This window comes from Hypomesus nipponensis, chromosome 5, assembly GCF_054491055.1.
Source record: "Hypomesus nipponensis isolate SF chromosome 5, ASM5449105v1, whole genome shotgun sequence".
Classification (NCBI taxonomy): Eukaryota; Metazoa; Chordata; class Actinopteri; order Osmeriformes; family Osmeridae; genus Hypomesus; species Hypomesus nipponensis.
The window spans coordinates 5564246-5577500 of record NC_140365.1 but is presented as its reverse complement, the minus strand read 5'-3'; the positions used below and the strand labels follow the sequence as shown (position 1 = coordinate 5577500).

General features: G+C 48.3%; 2 protein-coding genes across 8 annotated transcripts in view; both read left to right on the top strand.

The window, feature by feature from the left end:
- The window catches only part of mtmr4 (myotubularin related protein 4), a 41060-nt gene extending 36495 nt beyond the window's left edge, over positions 1-4565 (top strand). For 5 of the 7 annotated variants that reach the window (XM_084697914.1, XM_084697912.1, XM_084697916.1 and 2 more), the window contains 4 exons: positions 44-1583; positions 1869-2003; positions 2125-2213; positions 2435-4565. In XM_084697914.1, the coding sequence (XP_084554040.1) occupies positions 44-1583; positions 1869-2003; positions 2125-2213; positions 2435-2612 (1942 nt within the window). In that variant the 3' untranslated portion in view covers positions 2613-4565. The remainder of the gene's footprint in view (positions 1-43; positions 1584-1868; positions 2004-2124; positions 2214-2434) is intronic. The other 2 variants (XM_084697915.1, XM_084697917.1) reach the window with 1 other exon arrangement.
- Positions 4566-6205: 1640 nt separating this feature from the next.
- ca4a (carbonic anhydrase 4a) lies at positions 6206-12882 on the top strand. Its single transcript, XM_084698338.1, has 8 exons — positions 6206-6363; positions 9565-9609; positions 9752-9916; positions 10252-10397; positions 10518-10610; positions 10772-10838; positions 10917-11080; positions 11264-12882. Exons 1-8 carry the CDS (start codon positions 6303-6305, stop codon positions 11441-11443), a joined length of 921 nt encoding a protein of 306 aa, XP_084554464.1. The 5' UTR covers positions 6206-6302; the 3' UTR covers positions 11444-12882.
- Positions 12883-13255: the final 373 nt, after the last annotated feature.

Here is a 13255-nt window from a genome sequence, read left to right as displayed (position 1 = left end):
CCACACAGCCTTAACTCACCAAGTTCTCGCTCTCTCTCTGCAGGCTTCCCAAGACCCGCTCCATGGACAACCTGGTGTCGGCGTGTGAGAACGGGGTGGCCCTCAACCGCACCTCCAGCGACCCCAACCTGAACAAGCACTGCCAGGAGGCCCGGCCCGCCCTGGAGCCCATGGCCTCCATGGCAGCAGGCAGCGGGGATCCCGCAGAGCTCAGCCCGGACACGGGCTTGGACAGCGACGACTCAGAGGTGGAGCCTGTCCCCCACACCCCGCCCTCAACCCCTCTGAAGCCGGGGACGAGTTCCGACAGCTCGGAGGAGCAAGGGGAGGAGCCCTGTCTCACCACGCAGCCCCTCCCCTCTCTGCCCCTCCCTCCTATCCCCTTAGAGCAGGGCCTGCCCCTCCCCACGCCCATCCTGCACCAGGCCCTACCCCACACCGCCATCCCACCCCTCCCACCCCCTCCCCTGCCGCTAGAGGCCGAGAGCCCCTCCAGGACTGCAGAGCTCAGCCCCTCCCCGCCCCGCCTTGCAGAACCGGGCTCACCCCCTGCCTGCAGCAGCCCTCCTTCTCCTCCTCCTCCGCACAGCCACAACGGCTTCCTGGACCCCCCTCCTGACCTTGGCTCCTCTGGGTCAGCCCAGCTGCTGGCCTTCAAACAGCCGGCCCAGCTGCTCCCCATGGAGGGCTCCACGGAGACGCTCACAGACGAGACCGAGGCCCCCCCAGTCCTGCCCCCCAGCAGGAGAGGGAGCCGGGACCAGGAAGAGGAGAAGCCCCAGGCCCCGCTTCAGGAGGTCGCTCAGCCTGAGCCTCAGCCCCTCCTCCAGCCTCAGCCCCTGCCCCGGGCAAAGCCTCAGGCCCAGCCCCGCTCACCAGAGAAGGACACGAGGAACACCGAGGCCGTAAACGGGGGCGAGCTGGTGCCCGTAAGGCAGCGGGCGGTAGCAGCCACCTCCATAGCCGTGCCGACGGCGGCCCCGTTGGACTGCGCCCGCGCGGCCCGCCGCCTGATCTCCCAGAGCCAGCTGACGGAGCTGTCGCTGCTGGGCTCCCACTGGGAGAGCGTCCAGGGCCTGGTCCAGTCTGCCTGCAGTACGGCCAGCCACTCGGGCATCTGCCGCGCCCTGCAGCCCAGCGCCAGCGCCGCCTACCACAGCCGGCGGCTGGCGGGCAAGCTGCTGAGGGCCCAGGGCCTGGCCGTCACCAACGGGGGCCAGTGCTGTCGCCGGGAGGCGGCGCGCGGGGCCAGCAGCCCCGTCCAGTCGGGCTGGCTGTCGGCGGTCAGGGGCCCGGCCTCCGCCGCCGCGCCCTGCGGCCCCGCGTCCGCCTCCTGCCGGCAGCTCCTCCCGGCCTCGCACGCCTCGCCCTCGGGCTCCCCGCCGCCCCCGGCCTACCTGGACGACGACGGGCTGCCGGTCCCCGTGGACGCGGTGCAGCAGCGCCTGCGGCAGATCGAGGCGGGCTACAAGCTGGAGGTGGAGGTGCTGCGGCGGCAGGTGCGCCAGCTGCAGATGAGGCTGGAGAGCAAGCAGCACGGCACGCCGCCCTCCGAGCCCGACGTTGACTACGAGGACGACATTGTGAGTAGCCCCGCCCACTCCACAGCGGGTTTTTCCCTGGGAAACCTCGAGTTCGTCCAAACTGGTGGTGGATCCCTAACGGCAGATCGTTTTACATACGAGCGATGCTAAATAATAGAGATTGTAGACTCTTGACTTCCAGCGGTAGAGAGATGGCGTTCCAGTGAGAGAGCGTCCTCACCACAAGTCCCTAGTCGTCCTCCATACTGTGTGTGTGTGTGTGTGTGTGTGTGTGTGTGTGTGTCTCCCGCGTCCTCCCTGACCTCGGCCTGCTCTGTGTTTCAGACGTGTCTGCGGGAGTCGGATGACAGTGACGAGGAGGACTCTCTGTCTGACCACAGCGAGGACCGCTTCTCCGAGGGCAGCTGGGACCGCGTGGAGCAGAAGGACACAGAGGTCAGCCCTCATAGTCTGCTTCAGGTTCCTCTCTCTGCTTCTTCTCAGCACACACACACTCTTCTCCAGCACACCTTTCTTGCCCGGTTCCAAACCACACACGTTCCTCTAATGTGTGTGTGTGTGTGTGTGTGTGTGTGTGTAGGTCACGAGGTGGGTCCCTGACCACATGGCTTCCCATTGTTTCAACTGTGACTGTGAGTTCTGGATGGCCAAGAGACGTCATCATTGCAGGTGGGGCTCCTTGTTTACTGTTGATCTTAGATCACTAATCAGAAAGGTCAAGGATGTCTCAAGTCCTGCGGTGGTATAGGATAATAAACATATAGCTTGAATGTACAGAACATAGGCACCACACCTAAAAAGGGGTTAGGTTGGTCAAAAGGCATGGACAGCCCGGTCCGTAAATATGATCTCACCGTCAGGGTGATAATATTATTCCTCGTCCTCCTCAGGAACTGTGGCAACGTGTTCTGTAAAGACTGCTGCCACCTGAAGCTGCCCATCCCAGACCAACAGCTGTATGACCCGGTGCTGGTGTGCAACACCTGCCACGACCAGCTGCTGGAGTCCCGGAACCGCGAGATCCGCAGCCAACAGCTCAAGAAGCCCATCGCCACCGCCTCCAGCTGAGAGCGACCTGCAGCCTGGCCCCCCTGCTGCCTGGCCCCCCTGCTGCCTGGCCCCCCTGCAGCCTGGCCCCCCCGCAGCCTGGCCCCATCTGGATCAGCAGCTCCTCAGCATTGGACAGACGAACCGAGTGCCCCCCCCCCTCCCCCCCACCACTACCCCGACCTACTGTGGTTTTTTTCTGTGGGTGAACATGAGGAGGACTGGTTAGCTGATGGTAGGCCTAGGTCTGGAATGGAGCCGCACTGTGACTGTGAGAGGGAGGTGTGGAGGAAAGAGGGGGCGCGTGGAGGGGGGGGTGGGTGTTTGACCACGAACTGAGAGAAGAAGAAGAAGAAGAAAGGTCAGGAAGGAGGTCGTCCTACTGAGCGTGAACCTGATTGGTTAAAAACATTTCCAGCCTGGAGTGCTGCAGCGTCCTGCTGCCCCCAGGGCTTTGTCCTCAACTGGTGCCCTGCCCCCCTACACACACACACACACACACCTCCCCTGCACCTTGAACCTCAGGGAGGGGCTTCACCTATTCACCCCTCCCTCCCCCCCCCCTCCCCCAAGTAGTTTCAACAAAAACAACGTATCCCCTCTCCAAACACACCTAGATAAACACTCACACACTCCTCAGAGGACAATCTCTCACCTTCCCAAGTGTTGGGGACTCCAAAGCCTTTCCCTGTTATACTGGAGGCTTTCAGAAAAAAATGCTGCTACAGTATTTAAAAGTCTAATTTTGTATTCTTATTATTTTGTGCACTACAAGCTGTTTGTGTATTGAGGGAAACTGAGACCAAACTCGAGTGAAAGGGAGAAATCTGCTGTTTACTTGCCGTTGTATCTTTCTGTGGAGCCTGAATGTAATGTTTTAAAAAAATGGGCAAGAGTAACTGGAAGACTGCTATTGTTTATGTTCATGTGCATCAGTGGGTTGTGTACTTGTTCATTCCTGCAATGTGTTTTCAAAAAATATACTGTATGCACAGTCAATGTGGTTCTGTCTATCAATGCTAAAGTATAGCCATGTCGCAACAATTTGAGGAATCTGTAGGGACAAAACCCTATTTTACATTTTGAGATTTTTTCAATGAGATATGCACCCAAGTCTGTTAAATTCAGGTAAAAAAAATTAGTAAATGTAAAAAAACACATTTCAAAAAAATACTAAAAATCTAAACGGCCACGTGTTGGAACAAAGCAAGCTTTTGCCAGTTGTTCCCAAATACAGAGGGTTTCTTGCAATGTTGATAAGACTTGAAATGAAAGGTCACTTGAAAGTGCGATGAGGGTTAGGGGAGGGGGTGGGTGGGTATTACCATGGTTGAGAGATGGCTGGATGTGGATGTACAGTAACAGCCCTCTCCTCAGCAGGTCCCTGTCCTACAATGTTCCCCTGACATTAAAGGCTCCAGAGACTGGAATCAACAAAGTGCTATAAATGTTTCTTTCCTGTACCGAGGGGAGTTTGGCTTATTCTCATTTGTTTATTGCAAGGTATGTGTCTGTGTCTGATGGTGTTCTCTTGAGACAATAGTGCCATATTTTCCTTCTTTTTTTTTTAAAGCCTTTTTTTCTCATGGATTCTAGCAGGATACTAATTGGCCACTGCTTGGTTATGTATAATGGTACAGATCGCTAGCTGCTTAACAACATGGAAACAAACGACTAAAGATCAACAGGGAAACTTCTTCTTCTATTAGAAAATGAGGCTACTGTGTTTATAATGGATGATCTGATGATTTCAATGAATTAGTGAGCCTGTATGGTTGTTCTTTGCCTAACATTTTGGGGTTGTCAAGCGATTTTGATGAAGGTAAAATCTTAGAGGAACCCAGAAATGTAATATATACATAGTTATCTGATCTGTACTGGTGGCTAAAACCTGTCACTCAATAATTGTTGTAAAGAAATGCACTGTAAAAGTCCTATCCCAAGGGTTCTAATAAAAAGATGATCTATATCATGGTTTTTTATCCTTTCCCCTCTTGTGTCCAAACATGTTGTGCTTTACATTGTTCCCTCCCTTTGTCATTTGATACAGGTTTGCCATCCAAACAGACAAAGATTTCTTGTCATTGCTGTGGCAATGACCTTCAGACCGGTACCACAAGGGGGAGCTGTTCGTATCTCAATCTGCTCTCCTCTTGATGTGGAGATGATGTCACTAGACCTGCTTCTTCCTGTCCTGTGGACAAGTCATTGTACTCTCTAGAAACACTAAGCAAGTAAGCAACAACAAGTAAGCAAAGCTGATCCAAACGCTGATTTAGAAAGCCACATTTTGAATGACTTATTTCTTATTTTTACAGGGATGTAAGCGATGTCTGGGGTGTCCTTTTATATCTTGTTTTTCACTTAATCGCTGCAAGAGGCCTCCATGGCCCTTTCTAGTGTAGAACTGCTGCCTTTTTCATTCATTCTTTATTATTTGTACACAAGATGGAGCTGTTTTGCAGTCAAGGTATCGCACTCCGAGCACACATCTCCAATGTAACAAAAGGCCCTCAACTTCCCCCTCAGTTTTCATCGAGAACCCCTCATTTACATGAGTGGTGTGACCCAGTCCTGACATGCTAGTCCTCTCCGTACCTGACGTGCTGAGCTACGCAGGAGGAATGTTTCCACCGACACGGTAGTCCTCTCCCTCCGCCTCCCTGTCGTGCCTCAGAATGTGCTACAGGAGAACCAGAGTTCCTCTTGACAGCTGTAAACAAAGCTGTTTCCCCTTGTGTAGCCAGGAGGTGAGAGTCACTTTGTACATTCAGCCAAGACGGAGAGGTAACGAGTAGGGCTCGGGGGCTGGGGGGGGGGCTTATCTTTTGTAATGTTATATGAATGTTTCATACGTTAGGGTGGGACTCCCTGATTGGACGAAGCAGTAACGCACGTACACACACACTTGCGTAATGTTAATTCATGGGAAGTGGTGAGGAAGTGTCTTGACTTACACAACATGAGCATACCCGTACGTGAATGTGTTTGAATGGGAGATTGGTCAGCGATTGAATGTGATATTTCTGTACTTACATGTGAAATGTTTTCTTAAACATTAATATAAAAATATTTATTCCATCATGATTCAAGAGGTGGCTTTGTCTGCATATTTATGTGCTTGTGTGTGACTACCTGTTTTCTATAGGTACAGAGGGATTCAGTATGGATCAAATGTCCCATGGGTTAGATACAATCACCTGTGGTTCAGGTGAGGGCCCAGAGACCATGGTTAACATGAACTGGTCTATTCATGCCTGAAGGAAATAGAGGGATCAATCTGAGTTTGAGGGAGTCTGGAGGATGCTTGTACCATCCTTTATGCTTGACATGCCAAACAGGGTCCCACCTGTGGCCCAGTGTCAACCTAGAGTACACTGATGTTCAATAGCTGTGTCCAGTTGTACCTTATGAGCTTTGTGGCTGTGTTTACATGTCCATTTAGGTGCACAGCTGAAAAACACATGCACATTGTTACACATTCAACCAATCACAATGAACCATTCCATGCAAATTGAGTCATTGATAGTTGAGGATTTTTTTTCAGTGAAGATTGTTATCAGATAGATGATGCCCGAGGAGGAGGGGCCAGGTTTCTTTCCTGTCGAGTATGGTGATAGATAAGTATAGGACCCCCTGGAAGAATGCGATCACATTGAAAAAACAAGTCATTGTGTTGCCCTCCTTCGGTCGAGCAGCAGACGCTCCAAAATGCAGCATCTTCTTTTATCCGTTTTCCTGGCGTCCCTGTTGAAAATCTGCTCAGGGGCAGGTGAGTCTATTTCCTTTATTGTGTTTTCATACAGGTAAAGTTGTAATAAGATCTGATCAAAGTATTCTTTTTTTAGATAGGTCAACACTTTTCCCTCTTGTATTAATACGGTATTGCAAGCGATTGATAACCTAATTGATAATTTCTAAAGCATTTACAAGCAAGATAACTCAAATTAGTTCATTTATTTTACACCAGGCTTTCTTTATGATCTATTTCATAATTGATGACCCGTTTGATTCATGCACCTGATAAATATTTCTACATAATTGTTTCATAAGATAAGCTATTTATTGTCGGAAAACTTCTGTAAATTTACTGTCACTTGGTATTTTTCCAATAGGCTAAAGAACAAACGTTTAGAAATATAGATTTTGTATCAGTAATATCAAATGAAACAAATTAAAAACAACAGGTTGAAGTTGGATTACCTGTTTTCTCTTCTCAGGAACTTTAAGTTTTTCTCACATGTCGATTAAATAATTTTCAAACGCTCCATGTTCTCAAGTATACATCCATATTTAATTACATTTTAGCTTCAAACAAGACAAAAGATATTTGGTTAGCACAGCCTATGCTCCCACCACAACCGACCTCAGATATTAAAGTGATGCCCCTGGGTTCCTAAATGGCACCCAAATGCTAGCCTTGAGCTCCGAACAGCACCTGCCTTGTCCATCCTAGATATTTCCCAGGCATTCATCAGGAGCGTCACAGTGCTGCTGGCATTCAGATCCTAAAATCCTTCCCCCTCAGACGAGGACATGCTGTTCAAGGACATGAAGTCGCATCGTAAAAAGACGTTTAGGGTTTTTGATACCACAGTAAATTGGGAAGATAAATATGAAAACGCTCGCCATGGCTCAAATCGATCTGTTATGAAGCATACATGAATCAGTTCAAACAGAAGCCGGTTGTATTTCCACATGCACCTGCACCCTGCCACCACACATTTCAACGAGCCAATGAGATGGTCTTGCGTTATTGCCGCAGCGAGCATGAGTAAAACGGCGGACGAAAGTCCTATGGTATTTTGATCAACTTTAGGACCCATAATTAAATTACATTTTAATCATCAATAAGTACGCTTTAATTAGATTCCCTGGACGTCAGCAGCTGAAATAAACAACGACAAAATGGCAATGATGGGGAAAAAAAAGTCAACTGACATTAAGAGCATTGGGAATTGCTAAACATCCCCCCCCCCCTCTGTCGTTTTTTTCTGCTGTTCATACCGTTGTCCCAAACAGGCTTTATTAGCTCCTTTTGCCTATGCAAAAACACAAATGACACCATTCATCAATGATTTCTGCTTTAAAACGGCTACTTCCTAAGAATAGCAAAAGCCCTCTATCCCGCTGATTGGTGGAAATGGGTGAGAAAAATCTAAATATCTGCTGTTTGAATGGTCCTTGCTCCTCAAAGACGCCCGTAAACTTGGGCCATGGCCATTCTTAAAAACTCACGTCCATGCGTCACCGACAGAGGAGAGGGTCCCTTCATATGCGCAACTAGGTTTTAGGTCTGTCGTGTTATTTTTCATTTATGTTTATGTCTAGGGCAACCTATTAAACCATGTATAGATTGTTGTGGCGCATGTGGTACAAACACAATGACATTAAAGATCTCTCTCGTTGTCTTTGTTCAACATATCCTAATATCCTATTATGTTTGCTTTCCAACCGACGTGCAGACAAATGTATTTATTTTCCTTTCATCGCCTTTTGTTTCTCTTTGACAGTTTCCTACTCCCTGACCTCTAAAACTCGTACTCCCCTTTGAAAGCATTGTTAGATGTTACTACTTAGAGCGGCATAAAATGTCAAAGTTTAGACTACCTTTGTCTAATTGCTGCAATAAAACCCGATTGGATGTAGATTAATGCCATCTTTCATTGATTATTCTGATAAATGTATGTTTAACTGTTTCATCCACAATGTTACATTGAACCGAGGACTTTAAACTTTCCGAAACACTCCAATTTCAAGCAGGCTACTCTATAACTTTTGACTTGGGGGTGTTTTATATAACCTACCTAATTCTTGATATGACACATGGGCACTTCAATTATTGATTCATATAAATGTATTGATAATTGCACAATTGAAAAGAAAATATTATCCATTCCCTGTGCTGAGTTTATTTTTAAAAGCCATTATAGTGATTATAGGAAGTGGTTTATTAACTGTGGCATAGAAACCGAGCATTTGTATTCAATTCAAAGCACATCCTTTACAAACAGAGAGAAGCCCTTCATGTTCTCGCATAGCTGTGATAATAGAGTAGGGAACTCTCGGCATGTTTTTTGTGCATGTGAGTTGTTTCATAAATATTTGATTGCTGATATATCTGAAGAAGGTATTTGTCTCAAAGTGGGTGGTAGAAACATACAACCCTTTTGTGAAATATTAATAAATACTCAAACAAACATGTGAGTATATGACCTCAGAGATTCCAAAGATTGGATCACTGTGTACCGTATATTCCGGGAATGTTGTCCAAAAAATAAAATAGAAACTCTAACTTGAGTGTCTTTGTGTTCACTGACAATAGGAAGACCGTTCTTCGTATTAGGGTATTTGTATTGCCGGTAATAACAGTTGACTCAAAGCTATATTTGAACAATACAATGTTTGTGGTAAAAAACAAAAACAAATAAAATAAAAAACATAATGGGGTCAGATTTGATAAACATGATTGAAATCTAAGGGTGCTGTTGGTCCAGGATGTTAGCTGAGCAGGAGTAAGCAGCGCACGATTCTCAAAACAGAACAGAGTGTTGCTGTTGCTGAGGGTTTGACAATAGGATGAGGGTGTACATTGTTGGCTGATGAGATAAGATGTATGGACTAACGGAGGATATGTGGCTGTTGATGTTCAACCCTGCTGCAGCCCCGCGTGGGGAGGGGGGGGGGGGTGTCACACCACCACCACACAAACACACACCCACCCCACCAACGACCATAGGCTTCATGACTTCCAGGCCTCGAATCGGTTCATTCTCTGTCAACAGTGGCTTTTCCATTCAAGGCTTGACTCGATAGTTGAAGATGAAGTTGAGTTATGTGTGACTTCTGCTTTCAAAAGATGTGGCCCGACATCATCACTCAGTCATAAACGACTGGACTGTTAACTTGTTTATCTTTTGACAAGCCTTCAGTACCTACCCATGGTGTTAACACATCACTCACATTGTTTCAGATTGGTGCTACCAGTCTCAGTTCACCTGTGAAAACCATTGTAATGGTGAGTTGGTCAAGTATGAACAGTAATCAGAAATCACACTAGTCATAAAAGAACAACATCGATGCCATATTCCTCTGACATGACCTTTGTTTGTGAGACTGTACCTTAGTGCTTATTCTGGTGTCTTTACATTTGCCCTCAGCCCCAGAAAAGTGGGATCATGCCAACGGAGCATGTGCAGGAACGAAACAGTCTCCCATCAACATTGTGACCAGGAAGACCATCCCAGACGACCATCTGACACCCTTCCAATTCCTCAACTACCAGGAGGTCTTCAGGAGCGTCATTAAGAACAACGGCCACTCCGGTACATGTTCTGCACTTTGTTCCAGCCGCCGCACTTCAGAGGTGTCGCCCTGTCTCCATGTCCCAAGCTCACCTGTCTTCCCCTCTCCTCCCCTCCCCTCTCCTCCCCTCTCCTCCCCTTTCCTCCCCTTTCCTCCCCTCTCCTCCCCTCTCCTCTCCTCTCCTCTCCTCTCCTCTCCTCTCCTCTCCTCTCCTCTCCTCTCCTCTCCTCTCCTCTCCTCTCCTCTCCTCTCCTCTCCTCTCCTCTCCTCTCCTCTCCTCTCCTCTCCTCTCCTCTCCTCTCCTCTCCTCTCCTCTCCTCTCCTCTCCTCTCCTCCCCTCTCCTCTCCTCTCCAGTTCAGGTGGCCATCCCCATTCAGACCAAGGTGGAGGGTGGAGACCTGATTATGCCTTACAAGGCCGTGCAGTTCCACCTGCACTGGGGCAAGAACGGAGGACCGGGCTCTGAGCACACCATCGACGGAGAACAGTACCCGATGGAGGTAGAGTCTGGTGTCTGCAGTCCTGCACCACTCTGGTCGCAACATTTCCTTGGTTTTATAACCTAGGAGTTTTTTTTCTTTGTCTTGGTTTTGTCAGTAAATGTGTTTTGTCCCCTGTAGCTGCACATAGTTCACATGAAGCAAATTTACACTTCCCTGGGAGATGCGCTGAACGACCCGACTGGAGTTGCAGTACTTGGATTTTTCTACGAGGTTAAAATGCACATTTTGTATTTCAGTCTTTTTGTGTCTCTTATTAGGAAGCACATTCCCTTAAAAAAAGTGTGAGTTAAATAGACTGTAGAGAAAGCTGAGCGCACAATCGATTTGAATTAATTGTAAATGAAAACCTCATGTCACTTTCCATTTTTAAGGAATCCATCAGTTCCAACAGAAAATACGAGCCAATCATAAATGCCTTGAGAAACATCCGAGAAACAAGTAAGTAGATCAAAACACAAATCAACCATGAGAAAAGAAAATGGACTTGTTCTAACGTCCTGTCTGCCCCACCTCCAGGTGCCAACACCTCTCTGGGCCCAATCTCCCTGGACCAGCTGATCCCACCTCGCCAGAACCTGACAAGTTACTACCGCTACATGGGCTCCCTGACCACGCCGGGCTGCAGCCAGGCCGTGGTCTGGACTGTGTTCGAGAAACCCATCCCTCTTAGCAAGAGCCAGGTTAGCTACTTGCTCCAGCTCGCTAACACTCTATCCAACCATAGCATCCAGGGAGAAGTATAGCTTAGTGGTAGAGCATCACTGTAGATCACGTTTACATTGGGGCGCAGTGTGTTTTGCTGTATGAGTTGTGTACTGTCAGTCCTGTGTGTGTCATGACTTGTGTGTCTGTCGATCCTCCAGCTGCAGGTGTTCTCTGAGCTGAAGTTCCATGATGGGAAGCCCATGGTGGGGAACTACCGGCCCGTTCAGCCCCTCAACGGACGCCTGGTGTACCGGTCGGGAGGCACCGTGGTTTTAGCTAGCATTGCCGTTATGCTAGCCTCTGTGGCCATGGCGATGGGACTGGCCCAGCCCAACTAGAGAATAGCATTTTGTCTCCGCACCGCAACTTGCATGAACACGATGAGTTCTCAAACTAACCAATCAACCAACAGACTAAACTCCTGCACTATCAGCCATGCCCTAACCACAGCCACATCAGCCTCCAACACCACCAGCATGCTCATAAAAGCCTACAGGATGTGGTTCACCAGCCCTCAGCCGTCCTCGTCAAGTGCCAGGTAAATGTAGTTCATCTCGGTGTCAATGTAAACGTGATCCTTCGAGCTCAGGTGACAACTGTTCTGGTCACCGAAGCCAATCATTGACCCGCCACGTGAAGTGCTTTCCAATGGAACGTGTGAATAGCGTGCAACTTATAAATAGGCGCCGTCATAAATACTTTCCAGTTTAAGCCCATCGGCCAAAGGAGAAAGCTGCATGGCCTTTTCCTGCCCTGCCATGTCCAGGGTATTTGCAGTGCCACGGGTGTTGGGGTCGCCTCTCCACGTGAATACCACCGGGTGGAAAAGGGGCGTGGGCCCGGTCTATGACGAACGGCTCGCTGATCTGTTCTGTTCTGAGGGTTGTGGCTCGATGGCATGCCCCACCTCCCAGACCCCAGCAACACACCAGCTGCATCAGGAGGAGGAGGAGGAGGAGGAGGGGGTGGGGAGCGTTACCCCCCGCCCCCCGCCCCCCCCCCACTGCTACTCTGCTCTGAGGATAGGTCGTTAGTAGGCTGGTAGGGGGTCAATGAGGGAGCAGAATACGTAGAGAGCCAGTGACTGGGCAGAGAATCAAGTCATATGTCACCCGACTGATTCCTTTTGCACCAACCATTTCCATCTCAAATGTTAGTGTCGTTTCGCATGTCTCTCAGCCTCTGACGATCTCACAGAGATCTGCACTGCTGCTTGCTGCACCTTTCTGCTGGGCGCCCCTGTGTTGTGTAAGGCTGTTCTGTCTGATACTGAGAACACGTGACTTGTGTCCATGGCTTGTATTATAGGATTCTGGGTGCACTGAATGTTATTTACTGTGAATTTCAATCTGTTGATTTCCATCTGATTTGTTTATTCAGTTCTAAATAAATCATACAATAAATCTGGGCAGTTGTCTTGTGAGACAAGATTTAACAAGCTGATTGAAATGTACATTTTCCAATATTTAATTGCCAAGCTATACTTCTATACTGTGTCATTTGTACACATGTATTTATGTACTGTATGTGTATATTGATATAAGGACACTTTATTTTATTTATATGTATTTCAAAGTTTATGAAACGATTATTAGTCAGAAGAGACTCTATGTAATAGACAAATAGACTGCATCATCAAGTTGACCAAAATAAGTTTACTCTTGTAAATGTATGGAATTGCTCAGTTTTGAATTTGTTCCATTTATTTAGTTGTAATGCTTGGAAAATATCATGAATGCTATGGAGAATGTGTTCTCGTTTAACAATAAACTGCTGACATGCCTTTTTAAAACTCTGTCTGTATTTTAATTATCCTCTCGTCTGACAGTAGGTCATCAAAATCAAGCAAGATCTTGAACAAGCATCTGTTTTCTGTGAGTTAAAGGACACTCACAGATCCCTGGCTCAGCCTGGGAGTGGAGGCTGCCGCGCTGCACACAGGAAGGTGATATTAGAACAGCCACTTGGCCTGTGCTCGGCTGTCCTGGTGATCTGGGGGTTCAGAACCCCAGATCAGTTTCCTGTCCTGCTCCCTGGCGATCCTGAGAACGGCCACATATCTCAGCACTCCTGCTAATCCTTTTCTAATTGACTGTTCTGGATGTTACGGCTGTCCCCCACACACCCGTACACACACATTCACACACACA